Below are 15,552 nucleotides of genomic sequence, written 5' to 3'. Positions count from 1 at the left end.
CACTCTACCACTTGAGCCTCAGCCCCACTTCCGGCTTTTTCTGCTTATGTGGTGCTGAGGAATGGAACCTAGGGCCTCATGCATTCAAGGCAAGCACTCTACCACTGAGCCACCTTCCCAGCCCCGAATTCCTTCATTTTTAGGGCTAATATTCCATTGTACAGACATCCTTTCTTTTGTTCTTCCATTCATCTGCTTATAGACCTTAAGTTCCTTTTATTCCTTTTTAATCCCACTCAAGTCAGGCTTTTGTGCCACTCCACTTAAACTTGTTCAGGGTTCTGAGATCTTGCCATACCAATAAACATGCCACAGCATCACTATCCTTGACTGGCCACTTCCTCTCTGAGCCTTGTGGGCCATCTAATGCTTGGGCCCCATTTACTGATGCACCCATTCATACCTTCCCTCAGCCCATTTAGACTCATCTGTATATGTAGTAAGAACCTCCAGGGTTTTTTTTTAGCTCTAGGCTAGACTTGATGGAACTGCAGACTTCCATGTCCACGTGCCAACTAAAAATCTCCACTTGGATGACATTTCCCAGATGACATGCCCAAAGCCAACTCAGTTATACCCTGCAGGACCTGGCAACACCTCTCTGGCATTTGCCTAAACAACTCTCAAACCGGTATCAGTCCTACAGTCCCTGTTGGACCCAGCCCTTCACCTTCAGATCTTGTCTTCTGGCAACCTTTCTATAATCTTACTTGGGAGATAGATCTGAGGATCACAGTTCAAAGCCAGCCCAGCCAAGAAACTGATCTCTAAGCTGTGATTCAGCTGTGATTGCCAGCTTTGAGCCAGAAAAGCAAAGGGACAGTGTCCAAGCTGAGCTCAAGCCCCACCCAGTACCTGTGCAAATTCTAGTACTCATAACTATACCCACCCTTCTTGCTGCATTTGCTCTGTAAGCAAGCTTACTGTCACCTAAATCTGTCTGCTTCAGGGGACTAGGGCTTCCTTCCCTGCTAGTCTCTTAGAATGGGGCTTTTTTGTCTTGGGAGGGGTTTGAACTCGGGGCCTAGATACTGTCTTTGAGCTCAAGGCTGGCACTTTACCACTTGAGCCAGATCTACTTCTGGCTTTTTGCTGGTTAATTGGAAATAGGAGTCTCATGGACTTCCCAGCCCCAGGCTGGTTTTGAATCACAATCAGATCTCAGCCTTCTGAGTAGACATACAGAGGTAAAGTCACAAGCACCCAGACTAGACTGGGGCCTTAATGTAGGCAGGTGGAGCTGGTTGAAAGTCCCCATGCCTCTTGCATGCTCAACCTGCGCTGCTGCGGGCCTCCCCCCCCCTCCCCCCCCCCCCCCCAGCAGAGGCAGAGACAAGGCCAACTTTGGAAAATGATGTGTTTTTATTGCTATGTTTGCAGTGGCTTTTTAGCACAGTAAGAACGTCCTCCATAGGCCCATCCCTCACCTGGCCCCACCCATTAGGCATAAGTCTATCCCCTTAGGGAGAGATCCTTTCTAGGGGCCACTCAGCTGTTTGGGCTTGATAGGACACAGATGTGGGTTAAAGCTGCTACACGGAAGACTGGAGATAGGAAAAGTACATCAGCCTTTAAGCTTGGAGGCAGGAGCCTGGGATCCCTTTCCTGGGCTGTGCCCACGGATGATCCCTGCAGTCAGGCCCAGCCCAGGGAGCAGGGTATGGGCTAGCCTGAGCATGCCAGGTGAACAGTCCCAGATTCCTGGAACTGAATGACAGCATCCCCACCCTGCAGACTTAAGTGCAAAGGGGCAATGTGAGGACCACCCCCTATGGCTCCCACCAAGCACTTTCCCACCCCATTTTGGGGCTGGAGAGTACATCCACACACATCCATACAACATACTCTCACTCAACAGCCTGAAGCTTGAAGCTTTGTTTTGCCTATGAAAATTAGATCTATAAATTCACACTCCTTGGCTAGGGGCAAAGAAGGGGAGGGGCTGCAAGGAAGGGAGAAGGTAATGAAAGGATGGTTCGGGCTCTTTTCTGTTTAGAAATATACAAGCAGAAATCTCACTCCTCAAGTTTTTATAAAATGTGCAAAATACAAGCCTCCTTGGCTCAGAGGCACCATTTACATCTGGTATTCACCTTCGCTAAGAGAAAGATCTATGTCACATACGCATATACGCTCACACACTCACACAATTGATATTGGTGGCTGTTGGCGCAGGGACCAGAAGGTTCCCTTGCTGGCTGGCTCTCTGAGCTAAAATAGGGATAGGGAGAGGGGGTCTAGTCCAGCTGAAACATTTGAAAGCCTTGGTTCTGCTGCTTCTCCCTTGCCTCTTCCATCCTGCTTCACCCCTCACCTCCCCCTCTATTCCCCAAGCTGCCACTGCTGCTTTTGGGGTGAGGGCATACTACAGAGCAGAGCCTGGGAGGTAGGCAGAGTGGGCTAATGGTAAGGAGGTGGGTCCTAGGCAGTAGGGGAAGGGTGGGAGGTAGAGCCTGGGAGCCTTGTGTGGACTAGGTTGGCTAGGGGCTGGGGGGAGGGGAGGAGAGGCATCTATTTTTGGTGGGTTGTGATATTTTTGGCGTTTTATTAAAAATGGAAAAAAGTTATTTTAGCACTCATAGTGCTTTTCTCCCCTCCCCCCCAGGCAGACCCCAAAACTCAAGGAAAGGCAAGCCCCTAGAAGGGTGGGGTAGGGGCTAAATAAAGCAGGGGCTGCTATGGCTACCAGAGGATGAGCTGGTGATGTGAGCTGGGGGTGCATGTCACATGACACTCTCCACCACAACGACCTTGCTGCTCTCGGACACTGGGGTCAGGGTGGTCAGGCCCCTGACATCTGCATCCTGAGCTCTGTACTCCAAGTGGTGGAGGCCCCAGATAGGCTGGGTCAGGTGCTGCCAACGCTGTAGGAGAGGATGACATGTTTACTCCCCTCATCCAAGGGTCACTTTCTTCTACTTCTTTCACTAGCTTTAGTCAGGGCAACCTCCCCACCCACCCCACCCCCGCCCGTGTTCAAGTTCTACTTGCTACAAAGAAAGCAGGGTTGATTGAGCGGGCTCTCTGCATGGAGTGAGGGAAGTGAGATGGGCCCTGCTTTCTGTTACCACCCAAGGGCATAGAGGGTCAGCTTTCTTCCATCCACCCCCAGGTGGAGCTGGCCAACTTTTCCTGTGGAAGTAGGGATGGGTGAGAGCCTTACCTCTGCTATAGTTCCCTTGGCCCTAAGGAGGCATCCCAGCAGATGAAGGGGCACACACAGCATCGAGGAGAGTGCGAAGGCCCAGCCTATGGCCTCACCCCACCATGGGTATACATAGGTATTATTGTAGACCAGTGGCTTGTAATATACAACGTTGAAGATGAAGATCCCCTACAGTTACATAGAAACATCTGCTGTCACCAGGGCCTCCCTCCACACCAACTCTCCTACCCAGCTTTCCCCAGCCCTTACCATGCAAACCAGCGGGGTGAAGAAGGACCAGCACCATTTCATCCAGGGGCAAGGTCGGTACCCAATCATACATGCAATGTCATCCATGAAGCGGTCGGCTCCTGTAGTAAGGTAGTGGGGCCAGAATTGGAGATCAACTGCCCCGCTCAGCTTTCCCCATGACCTCCCTGCCAGCCCAGTCCTATCTAGACTTACCATAAACCCAGGCCACTACCACACATTCCCAAAAGGCTTGCCAGAGCAGGGTGGTACCGCTGGCTGAGTAGTAGTCAAACAGCTGGAAGACATACATCCCGCCCTGGGGGAAAGGAGCAGGTCAGGAAAGATGACAGCAACTAGCCCCAGACCCCTTGGCAGTCCCCCCACTTGCTCCCACTCACATCTGTCACCATGGAGAGATCGATGACAAAGCAGAGGACGCAACAGAGAGCCACAGAGATCTCCCTTTGGAAACGGAAGTAGTAGGAGGCCGGGAGGAGGTCCAAAATCCCAGTGATGAAGCCCTCCACACCTACAAACTGTGGCCAGGGCAGCTGAGGCTTAGCCTCTTAACCCCATCCCAATACCTTTCCCAGTTTGTCAGGCCCTGGTCACCGATACCACCCCTGCCCTAGTACCCCCTGCAAACCTGGCTATCCAGACCAAGCAGCAGCAGCATGAAGAAAAACAGGGCAGCCCAGAGCGGGGCCACAGGCATTAGTGTGACAGCTCTGGGGTAGGCGATGAAGGCCAGGCCGGGCCCTAAGGGTGAAGGTACAGAGTGAGACCCACAACCTATGCATACCTGAGCCTGCCCAAGATGGTTATCTCCCCTCCCCTTGCAGGTACCAGAGTAGACAAAGCACCCTACCATATCCATGTGTCTAGGCATGACTGGGCCCATTTAGGTATCTGACATGATAGGTCTGGAAAATGCCAATATGCTTATCCTCAGCAAGGGTCCCACCCCCATGCCTGGCTTAAACTCCTGTTCCTGGGCTCCAGCGGCTATTGCAGTTACAGGTCACCATTTGAGGTGATATAGTAGAGGCTAGAGAAGACCCTCATTTTCTGAACCCAACATTCAAGGAAAGACATTGCCCTCCAACCCTTGGAGCTCAAGAGATAATAGCTGGGGCTGGGAAGGTGACTCAGTGGTAGAGTGCTTGCCTTGCATGCATGAGACCCTGGGTTTGATTCCTCAGCACCACATAAGCAGAAAAAGCTGGAAGTGGGGCTGAAGCTCAAGTGGTAGAGCGCTAGTCTACAGCTGAAGAGCTGAGGGACAGTGCCCAGGCCCAGGGTTCAGGCCCCACGACTGACAAAAAAAAAAAAAAAAAAGATAATAGCTGTGCTACACAGTGGCCCAGAACAATCTAACCATTTAGATTGAAATTGTCTATCACATTTTAGAATCTGTTTGCATGGGTGTCTGGATGTGTATTAAATCAGGAAAGGGGCTGAAGCTGAATGGCTTTACCTGATTCTGCCACCTTGGAGATGTGCACGCCCTGCTCTGTGGCCATGAAGCCCAGGATGGAAAAGACCACGAAGCCAGCAAAGAAACTGGTACCACTGTTGATGAGTGCCAGGATGATGGCATCCCTAGAAGTAGAGAGGACAGATTGTGCTGTTTAGGCTGCCTACTGCTCCCAGGTAGGGGGCAGAGCAGGGCAGGCAGGGCAGAGGTTGGTGATGCCTACTTGTAGCAGTTATTGTTGAAGCGGTTGTAGCTTCCCAGGGCTGTGAGGGCCCCCAGGCCAATGGCATAAGAAAAGAAAATCTGGGTCCCAGCATCTATCCATACCTGGAGGAATGAATAGGCCAGGAGATGGGGCATGAGGAACCCAGCCTGACAGATCCAAATCTCCCACCCCATGCTGCTGCATAACCTCCTCTCCCTCACCTGAGGGGACCCCAGCTTTGACCAGTCAGGCTTGAGATAGTAGATGATGCCATCCAAGGCTCCAGGCAATAGCACTCCTCGCACCAACAGCACGACGAGGACCACATAGGGGAATGTAGCAGTGAAGTACACGATCTGGGGAAGAAGCTACTCAGAGGGGCTCGGGGGCTCACTCCCCCTAAGTCCCCCAGCCTGTCTGGCTGCCCACTCCCAGCCCTGAGAAACGGATGGCCTAAGTAAGCCTAAGTCAGTCTTCCCATACTACTTGCTTAGAGCTCAGGAGGGAAGGCCACCCATAACCCCCATTCTACTTCCTTCCCTGGACCCAGAGGTCTCCCCAGGGGAAGCTAAGGGTGAGGCTGGGGTCCAGGCAGTCCCAGTGCAAGCACTTGTCAACAGCAGAGGGAAGAGAGGAGACAGGGAGGGCCATGGCTCTCTGGGCAAGGGCCTCTAAGTATGTATAATGTTCCCTCTATTTTGTAGGGAAGAACATCCATGGGAAGGGTGCAAACCTGCTTTTTAAGTTGTCTTTTGTGGGGAAGGGAAGACGTGGGACTTCCCACGTGAAGATTGAGGTAAAAGGGCAAGGACAGCCTGTGGCACTGTGGTATAGAGCCCTGTGGCCCCAAACTCCAGATCATCCTTGTGAGAGAGCTGGCGGTTTTAGCAGTTGGGGATTGTAACTGGGGCAGTCAGTGGCAAGAAAAGGATGGATAGGGATGCCTCTTTGCCCAACATCCCAAGCTCTAGGGGCCTTGCTGGGAATGAAATGTAACACACCACAGCCCTCCAGGGAACTGGCAAGGTGTCACAGCTCAAACAATCTCATTATGTGACTATTCATACATCTGTCTTCATAACTAGACAAGGAACTCCTAAGGGATGTGTACAGAATGACTTTTCTGGGGGCCTCAGGGTCAGAGAAGCAGGGGAGACCCCCTCTCCACAGACTAGGACCAGCCAGACCACCAAGCAGACTAAGGCAGTGATAGGAATAGGAGCATGAGAAAGTAAAAGGATGGAACTGATGGACACAGGGCAGGGACAGCTACTGCCTTGGTTTCTGTTCCTCAGGACAAAAAAGCTGCAGATTCCTGAATTTGGTAGGAAGGATTTACCCCTAATATACTTGGGAAAATGGACCAAGATTTAAGGACTCCAGCCCAGGCCCACTCACCTCCTGTTGCCAGTGATCCTTGAAGACATATACCTCCCCAATAATGCCACCCGCACTGCTTCCTACTTTACCTTTCCTGTTGACTTGACCCCTTTCCACACGCAGAAGTATACCAGCACCCAGCAGGCAAGCAGGCACAGGGTCACTTCCCAATTGAGGGCCCCTGGCACCTCCAGCCCTGCAGAGAGCCGCAAGACTTTGTTCCTAGCAGAGGTAGAGGGGAGAGAGAAGGCACCTGAGGGTTGTGCCAGCAGAAGGGCCCAGCAGCTGAAAAGTGCTCCAGCAATTGGTGGCTCCTCCTTCCCTGAAGCCTTGACCCAGGCTCTACCATGAGCCTGAGAGCCCCTGCCAGTGGAAGTGGAACTATCAGCTTGGCCCTAGGCCACACATTCACACATGCAGCCCCAGCTCCCTGACCATGACAGTATGATAGTAATGAATGTGGCTGATGAGACAAGACCCACTCAGCTTCTGGGTCTGGGCTGGGTATTTCCAAAGCAATGGGAACATAGGCTGAGTATTTCCAGAGCTGGGCCATGTATGAGGAACTAGAGGGTTGGAATGGGATAGGCATGGCCCAGAGGCATCTGACTCACTCCCAGAACTCGATGACAGGGGACCGGCGGTCAGCAAGCTGGTCACATGTGAGGTTGGCCAGGGTGGCATTGGCACAGTCTTCGTGGCGAAAGATCTCCACACAGTCAGGAGTGTTCCAGGTATGGCCACATGTGGCCCAGGGCAAAGTGGTGGTGAAGGACTTTACCAGGTAATAGAAACCCCAGGCCAGCACCATGATGTAGTAGGTGTTGCAGTAGAAGACGATCACCATGGAGGCATAGCCCAGGCCTGGGAGACAAACCAGCAGTTTCCTTTCCAGACCTCCCCACCATCCCCATTATCCCTCCCCCCCCCCCCCCCACACACACTTTGAGGGCTGGCACTGGTCCCCGCAGAGGCATTAATAGCTTGCTTCCTTCCCTCATCCTACCACCAAAGCCTTCACCAAGTTTCTCCAGTTTCCTTGTGTAGGTGTCCAATACTGGGCCACCTCACAGCCTGCCCTGTTATCTGGTCACTATGTCCTGTTGATTCTGCCATCACAGAAGTCCCAGACAGAAGGCAAGCTTCCACCTACCCCACCCTAAGTGGCAGCTGGAAAAGCTTTCTAGTAATCTGAGGTGTGAGAGATGGTCATCCCTCAGTGGGTAACCCCATCAAGTCACCACCTCTCTTGAGCCTAGCTTCAAGGACAGTGGTAGGACCTCTGCAGCAAGCCAAGCGTGTGCTTATTATCATGGCTGCACCTGGTCCATCCTTGCCCTTGTGAGGAGGGTCAATCCCCTGCTCTAGTCTCTACTTCCAAGTTCACTGTGATCTACATGTCCTTCTGGCTAGTTCTTCGCTAAGGGATGGGGGAGGAACTGCCTGGCCCCAGGCCTGGTATTCAGATTTCTCAAGTGGAAAATATTGAGAGCTCTGTTCCCTAGCCCTCACTCAGCATTGGAAACGGGGAAGAGGGTGAGGGTGGGAACTGGCTCAGGGCCACTCACCTTTGAATAGGGGACAGATGTTCCAGACGTTGATGCTGCCAGCCTTCATGAACTGGCCCAGTGAGATTTCCAGGAAGAAAATGGGAATTCCTCCAACCAGGGCGATCAGAACATAGGGAATAAGGAACACACCTGGGACAGGAAGCAGAGTAGGCTCAGGGGAGAGCAGTGCAGTGCAGTTCCTTATCTACTTGCCTAGGGAAGCTCTCTTGTGCTACCAGGGTACTTGGCCCAAACCCCTCAGCTAACTAGCCAGCAAAGGCTCCAGAAGGCCTAGGCAGTCCAGGCAGAGCCCCGGTTCTGTCCTCCACCCTGGTTCTGTTGACTTCCCACTAGGTGAATCAGTGTTGAGGCGGCCACTGACTCAGAAGCTCAAGGTGAAATGTCTTGGGAGACAGCTCTGGCTCTGTTGTGAAGACAGCCATAACAGTACTTTGGCCATTAGAACCCTGTTCCCCTGGTCACAAGGACCCTTCCAGAAGTTCAGTCCTTATGGACACTTAATAGGCTACATCCCTTGTGCCACAGTTGTGTCTGCCAGGCAGTACAATACTGGAAGGGACATGGGCGAGGGTGCCAAGGCTGGGTGCTGAGGCCTAGGGGCTTGTCACAAGAGCAATGAGGTCCTGACTGGCACCTGTCCAGCCCCTTACTCCCCCCCCACACCTCCCTACGCAGTTCTATAGGGCCTCTACCCTTGCCTCAGGCCCAGCTGTCTCCACTACTCAATAGCTAAATTGACTGCAGCTTGCCCTGCTCCCGCCCCGGTATCCTTCTTGTGTGACCTTGGGTAAAAGCCTAGCTTCTCAGACTCGGTTTCCCACCCATCACCTAAGCTGCTTCAGCTTCTCAGCAACCAGTGTTGCTTTGCAGTCACAGGACACACTGGTGCCCATTGCTGTTGCTAAGCTGGGCTTCGGCAGCTGGGCAGGCGGGCATGGGGTGTGCATGCAGCATGTCCAGTGGAGGCGCCAGGCAGGCCAGGCCGCAGGCTTCCCAAACCTGGCTCAAGCACCCAGTGTTCCAGGCTCAGGCCAGAGGGGAGGGAAAGGGAAGAAGGGAAGCGAAGAGAAGAGAGAAGGGAGAAGGGAGGGGAAGGGAGGGCATAGGGGAGGGACAGAGTGGCCCATTGTGTGTGTGTGTTCGTTCCTGTGTGCACACGTGGGGGGCCTGCACAATGTGTCACTTGTGTGCCTGACCCGTGGGGGCAGCCAGGACTCCTCACCTCTTGGAGCCTCCCCCTTGTACTCCCAGGGTCAGGGGCAGTGAGGGCCGGACAGCCTTCCCATTTTACCCCAGTGGCCAAGCACCCCTGACTTGGAATTGAGGAGTCTAGCGGGCAGCCCCTCAGTTTACGCAGGAGGCTTTCTGACTGCCTCCCTTCCCCCTCCCTCCGCCAGGCACATGACTGGTGAAGGGGGTGGAGGCCGGCGCTGGATCGTCGAGTGCCAGGCCACAGCGAGGAGGTACCTCGGCCCCCAGGCTCCCTGGGGGACCTCTCCACCCCCTGGACTTCGCCCCTCCATTCCGGTGGGCCGCGGCAGGCTGGGGGAGGAGGGACGGGCTTCACTCACCTCCGCCGTTCTTATAGCACAGGTAGGGGAAGCGCCACACGTTGCCCAGGCCCACGGCGAAGCCCACGCAAGACATGATGAAGTCCATCTGGCGTGTCCAGGTCTCGCGCGGTGGCACGGCGATATGGCCGACGGGCATCCCCGGGCCGGCAGGGCCATCGCCCTTGGCCGGGGCCCCATCGGGCCCGGATGCGATGAGGGGACCCTTCTTCTCATCGCCCGACACGCTGTAGATGCCGTTCTCGGCGCTCTTCTTCGCCATGGCCCCGGCGGGCCGTACGGCCAGGCCGGGGGGTCGCGGCGCCTTGAGGGGGACAGGCGGGCAGGGGACTCCGGCAAGACCCGGAGGGGTGGGCCCCGAAGGCGCGGGCCCGCCCGGGGGCCTCGAGGGCGGCCGGGCCGAGGGACGGGGCGGCGGGCGGGCGGGCGGGCGGGGTGCGGGACGACGGGAGCGGCGCAGTCAGAAGCAGTCCACGAAGCACTTGAAAGTGAGCCTGAAGAATCTCATGTGTGTCGGGGACCCGGGGGCGCGCGGGCGGCGGCGGGGCCCGGCCGGGCGGCGGCGGCGGCTCCCGAGTCTCCTGCCCGCGCCTCGGGCGGCGGCTGCGGCAGCGGCGGCGGCGGCGGCTCGCCGGGCGCGAGGCTCACCCTAGCGGGGCGCGGGTGGCATCGGACGCCCACTAATCTGCAAGCGGCGGCTGGAGCAGCGGCCTGAGGCCCGCGCCCCCCTCCCCCCTGGCCCGGCCCGGCTCGGCCCGGCTCGGCTCAGCCCCCACGGCGGCTGCCCCGCACGTCCGCGGCTTCTGCGGCTCGCGGATCTGACGGCGGCGGCAGCTCCGGCGGCCCGGACGCGCCTTACCCCCTCCCTGTCGGCGGCGGCGGCTCCAGCCGCTCTCCCGGCCGCGGCGGGCTCTGCGATTCGCCGCTGCACTCTCACGGTCTCTCTCGACTCCGGCGCGATCGGCAGCTGCTTAAGAACCGACTCTGAGGTGATGTCACTGTCGCCCCACCCCCACGACCCGCCCGCCTCCCCCCCCCCCCATCCCTCTCTCCCGCCTTCCCCGTCACTCCGCCTACCTCCTCCCGGCCTCCTCCTGCCTACCGAGGAGACGCGGCTCGGGAGACAGGCGCGATGGCTGCTACCTGCACCGCCGGCCCGCACCTCCTCCCCAGGGAATCCAAGCATCCCTCACTCCTGCCTCACCTGACCAGGCCCAGTGTCCCCTCGGATAGCCATCCCGGGCCCTCCCTCCTTCTCCCCTGGTCTCCTCTCCCACTGACCCCTGCTTTCCCTAGGCCCGCTTTTCTTTCTAGCCCTTCTCTGCCTCCCAGTTGGAGGCCAAGCGAGTGTTTGGTACCCAACTGGGAAGCACCGCGGGGGGAGGGGGGGCCTTGCGGGGTACGGTGGACTTCTGGCCTCCAGAATGGCTGGGCCTTCAGCGGACCGGGAAGGAGGGACATTTACTTCTCAGTGTTCCGTAGCCCTGAGGCACTGCCCTATCACTCCCCCCCCTCCCAAGGGTCAGTGCTCACCAAGGGTACAATCTTGGAGGCTGGAGGTCAGAGCATGTGCCCTATTGGTGACAGGTTTCTGTGGGTCTTGGAAGTGTGCAAAGGGAGATCTTAGCAGGCTGGGAAACAAGGGGTACACACTGTGAGTAACGTAGAGAAGACAGCTCTGTGATGAGCACCCCACCCTGTCGTTGATCTGGGGGTGGGCAGAGCATATGACCTGCACAGATTGGGGCAGGAATAGGGTAAGGCTGCCCCCTGGTGCCTACCAGGTGCACAGACCCTTCCCCAAAAGCCTCCACTGGAAGACCCCAGCTCCCCCCACCCGCCCCACTCTCCTTCCTCTTCAAGGATCACTAGGTCTGGCAGCAAGAGTAAGATCAACGGGCTGCCTTTGCGTGCCCCCTGCCAGCGGAGTGGTGCGTTGCTTATTTTCCAACCCGGACACTGGCCAGTTGTGCGGTGGGGAAGGAAGGGAAGAGTCCGGGCTGGAAGGAAAGATGTGCCCAGCTCAATTCAGGCCTCCCCGATCTGATCATAGACAGGCAGTCCCCAGATGGCTCATCCTGTTCGGCTAAGCCTGAAGCCATCAGGGCAGCTTTAGGAAGAAAAGCAGTTCCAGCCGGAGCCAGATTGAGCCTGCTAGGTTTAGGGAGGGGCAGTCTCTACCCTAGCTAGCAGGAGAAGCTTCCAGGACCTGTGTCGGAGACTCACAATGTCACCTGTGCTTACACCTGGGCCAGGGGCTTGAGATGGCTCAGTCACAGGACTGTAACTTTGGGGCCCAGCCTGGACTGAAACCATCAGGAGAGAAAAAGGCCTCAAGGGAGTGACCCTTTCCCTGGCCTGGTAGAGCTGCCACCACCCAAATAACAAGGACAGAGCAGAGGGCATTTTGCAGAACAGAAAAGAGAGGATTCGGGCTGAGAAGGTGGCTCAGCGGTAGAGCGCTTGCCTTGCATGCTCGAGGCCCTGGGTTCAATTCCTCAGCACCACATAAGCAAAAAGAAAGAAGCCGGAAGTGGCGCTGTGGCTAGCCTTGAGCTGAAGAGCTGAGGGACAGCGCCCAGGCCCAGAGCTCAGGCCCCACGACCAGACCCAAAAAAAAGAAAAAGAAAAGAGAGGATTCCATGAAGTAGACACACAGGCCTTGCCACAGTGGAGGGATGGAGTGGTGTCATGGTACCTGCCATGGAAAGGCCACGGCTGCCAGTGAAACAAGTGTGGGCAGAGGCCACTGGTAGGAGACTGGGACTGGGGAAAGGAAAGCAAAACCAGGTGCGGGGGAGTCTTTCTAGAACTGAATATCTCGCTTGGCCAGTGAGAGAGAGAAAACAGCATGTTTTTCTCAAGACATGGGCAAGTAACACTTTGGGGACACAGCCATCTCTGTGAGGAGGGCCAAGGGCAAAGACAGCAAGGCTAGGAGCCAAAGGTGAGGGCCTCCCCCGCCCAGTGCTGGCCAGCTGGGAGGGGAAGCACGTGCCAAGGCCTGAGAAGAACAGGAGGGTGGGGCTGCAGCCGCACCCCAGGCAAGCGGGAGGAGCTTGTCAAGGCTAAGGTGGGAGACCCGCACTGTTGTCAGCTCTTGGCTCTGGAGGACAGGTCTCTGGGCCTCACTTAACAAGGCCACACCCTCACCTGGTTGTGACACCCTGTCTAAGCTGGAGTGTTCTAGCCATCTGAGAGACGATCTGGAAGCACAACTACAGCCCCTCCCCCTCCCTCCCTCCCCCTTGTCTTGAATTTTCTGAGTTCTCCTTTTCCAAGTTTTTCTGAACATAAAGATAAAACTAAATTCTTCTCCTAGGTGTGACCTGGATGAGAGCCATCTCAGCTTCAGGCCACCTAGGAACCAATCATTTCTCTCTTGAGCTTTTGCCAGTGCTGGGCCTGCTGCCTGCAGAGTATCATGGAGCAGGGGCAGACAGTTGGGGGGGGGGGAAGCGTGGAGCGGAGGTAAAGGTCCACAGCCTGGCCTCTGGCTGGGGAGGATCAGGATGGGTTCCCCAAGGCTTGTTCCAGATCAGCCCTGTTCAAGCCTCACTCGGCCCTCACCCCAAACGGATCCTGAGCACTTTCAGGAGGCACATGAGAAAGAACTGTGTTTTCCCCTACAGTGTGTGGGGGAACAGGGCCCATTCAGACCCCAGCGGGGCTAGAGGAGGCAGGGTAGTAGCTGAAGATGGGAGGTGCTAAGAGAGGTGAGCAGGATGGAGGATCCCAGCTGTGCACTTGTCGGTGGCATGGCGGTCTGGTAGAGACTGCCCCGCCCTGGGGTCACTGGTTATCCCAGGAGAAGTTGGGCAGCTGGAGACAGGCTTGCGCCGCCTTCTCTGCAGACAGCACCATGAGCTTTGGAATTAGAATGAGCTGGGAACAAAGAGGAAGCTGCCATCCACCTGGCAGGGCTTTGTACTTCCAGCTCCAGCAGCCCAGTGGGGAAGGGGGAAAAATGGAGATGGAGTCAAGGGTCCTATGCCAGGAGTACAACTGGTAAGGCTCAGGGGGGAAGGCCCCTCCCCAACACAGCACCCCTTGCCTGCCCCAGCTGTTCCCACTCACACAGATCCTCTGAAAGTATTTTGTTTTTGTTTTTCATACACACACACACACACACACACACACACACACACACACATTCAGCTAGGTGCCTGTAATCCTACCTTCTGAGGACCATGGTTCAAGGCCAACCCAGGCAGGAAAGTCTACATGACTTTTTGTCAGTTATGGGATTGAACTCGGTCTAGATACTCCCTCAGCTCTTCAGCTCAAGGCTAGTGCTCTAGCACTTGAGTCACAACACCACTTCTGATTTTCTGCTGGTTTATTGGTTTCAAGGTCTTACCTGCCAGGCAGACTTTGAACCAAGATCCTCAGATCTCAGCCTCCTGAGTAGCTAGAATTACAGGCATGAGCTACCGGTGCCCGGCTCAATGACTCTTACACTCTTATAGCTAAGCGTGCACACACACACACACACACACACACACACACACACACACACACACACACACAGAGCAAGGAATGGAGCTGTGGCTTGAATAGTAGAGAAGTAGCCTTGAGCAAAAAAGCTCAAGAACAGCACCCAGGCCCTGAGTTCAAGCCCCAGGACCTTCACACACACACACACACACACACACACACACACACGCGCGCACCATGGGTTTATTTGTTCACAATTTCCAAGGTTTTACACCAGGCTCACTTGGTTCATTCTTTGGGGCCACTAGAGAAAGAGTAAATCTGCTCACCTCAAGGGAGCCAGTGAGTCAGGAAACAGAAAGAGGAGTGGCCAGGGTCCAATATTCCCCAGAACATATCCCCAATGATCATACTTCTTTCCAGTAGGCTTTACTTCCTGTACAGCAAGATAGGCTGGGGACCAAGCCTTCAATACATGAGTCTTTGGGGGACATTTAACATACAAATCATAGGAGAGAAATTGTGGAACTCTCCTGCCGAGGAATTTTTTTTGTACATTTACTTGTCATTTATTTATGATACCATGGGCTCATGGACTTTATTTGACATTTCTGTTTATCTAATACTGCTCTATATTGCTACTCCAGTTTTCTATTTTGGGCCATCATGAGCTTTTTTTGTGCCAGTCCAGGGTCTTGAACTCAAGGCCAGTGCACTGCCCCTGAGCTTTTTTTCTTTAAGGCTAGTGCTCTACCACTTGAGCTTTTGGCTCTTTGGTGGTTAATTGCAGATAAAAATCTCACCGACTTTTCTGCATGGCTAGTTTTGAGCCAAGATCCTCAGATCTCACCCTCTTGATTAGTTTTTTTTTTTTTTTTTGGTCGGTTGTGGGCCTTGAACTCTGGCCTGGGCGCTGTCCCTCAGCTCTTCAGCTCAAGGTTAGCACTCTACCACTTGAACCACAGTCCCACTTTGGCTTTTTCTGTTTATGTGGTGCTAAGGAATCGAATCCAGGGCCTCATGCATGCGAGGCAAGCACTCTACCACTGAGCCACCTTCCCAGCCCTCTTGAGTAGTTATGATTATAAGTAGGAGCCACCAGTGCCCATCTAGGAACTCTTTTGGTTAACGCCTAGGTTCCTGTGTGTGTGTGTGTGTACTAGTCCTGAGTTCCCCCCTCCTCTCTTTCTCTCTCTCCTCCCTCTCTCTCCTTTCTCTAGTACTGGGTCTTGAATACAGGGCCTGACACTGTCCCTGAGTTTCTTTTGCCCACGGCTAGTACTCTATTACTTGAGCCACAGTGCCAATTCTGGCTCTTGTGGTTTATGTGGTGCTGAGGAATAGAACCCAGGACTTCATGCATGCTAGGCAAGCACTCCACCACTAAGCCACCTTCCCAGCTTGAGTACATTACTCTTGGTAGCGCCTTTGCTTTTAGCCTTTACAATTTTTATTGTGCTAGAGATGGAACCCAGAGCTTCAGTCATGTTAGACCAGGGCTCTATCACTGAGCC

The 15,552-nt window shown here is 55.1% G+C and overlaps 1 protein-coding gene across 1 annotated transcript; it reads right to left on the bottom strand.

Moving 5' to 3' along the window:
* Positions 1-1,343: 1,343 nt before the first annotated feature.
* On the bottom strand, positions 1,344-10,157 carry Slc6a8 (solute carrier family 6 member 8). Its single transcript, XM_042667474.1, has 13 exons — positions 9,602-10,157; positions 8,028-8,159; positions 7,074-7,323; positions 6,549-6,681; positions 5,301-5,435; positions 5,098-5,201; positions 4,875-4,999; positions 4,044-4,156; positions 3,796-3,933; positions 3,611-3,713; positions 3,416-3,516; positions 3,164-3,334; positions 1,344-2,864 (listed from the first exon to the last, which is right to left on the bottom strand). The coding sequence occupies exons 1-13, from the start codon at positions 9,861-9,863 to the stop codon at positions 2,724-2,726; spliced, it is 1,908 nt and encodes a 635-aa protein (XP_042523408.1). The 5' UTR covers positions 9,864-10,157; the 3' UTR covers positions 1,344-2,723.
* Between the last annotated feature and the right edge of the window lie 5,395 nt (positions 10,158-15,552).

The sequence above is a fragment of the Dipodomys spectabilis genome, unplaced genomic scaffold, assembly GCF_019054845.1.
Source record: "Dipodomys spectabilis isolate Male_0828 unplaced genomic scaffold, ASM1905484v1 ptg000411l, whole genome shotgun sequence".
Lineage (NCBI taxonomy): Eukaryota > Metazoa > Chordata > Mammalia > Rodentia > Heteromyidae > Dipodomys > Dipodomys spectabilis.
The sequence above is the reverse complement of the archived record's forward strand: the minus strand, read 5'-3'. Positions and strand labels throughout refer to the sequence as shown.

Coding starts and splice junctions, on each gene's coding strand:
- Slc6a8 (XM_042667474.1), bottom strand. CDS start 9,863: ATGGCGAAGAAGAGCGCCGAGAACGGCATCTACAGCGTGTCGGGCGAT. Junction 3,714..3,795: donor ATCTCTCCATGGTGACAGAT/GTGAGTGGGAGC, acceptor CCTTTCCCCCAG/GGCGGGATGTATGTCTTCCA. Junction 3,335..3,415: donor TCACCCCGCTGGTTTGCATG/GTAAGGGCTGGG, acceptor ATGTAACTGTAG/GGGATCTTCATCTTCAACGT.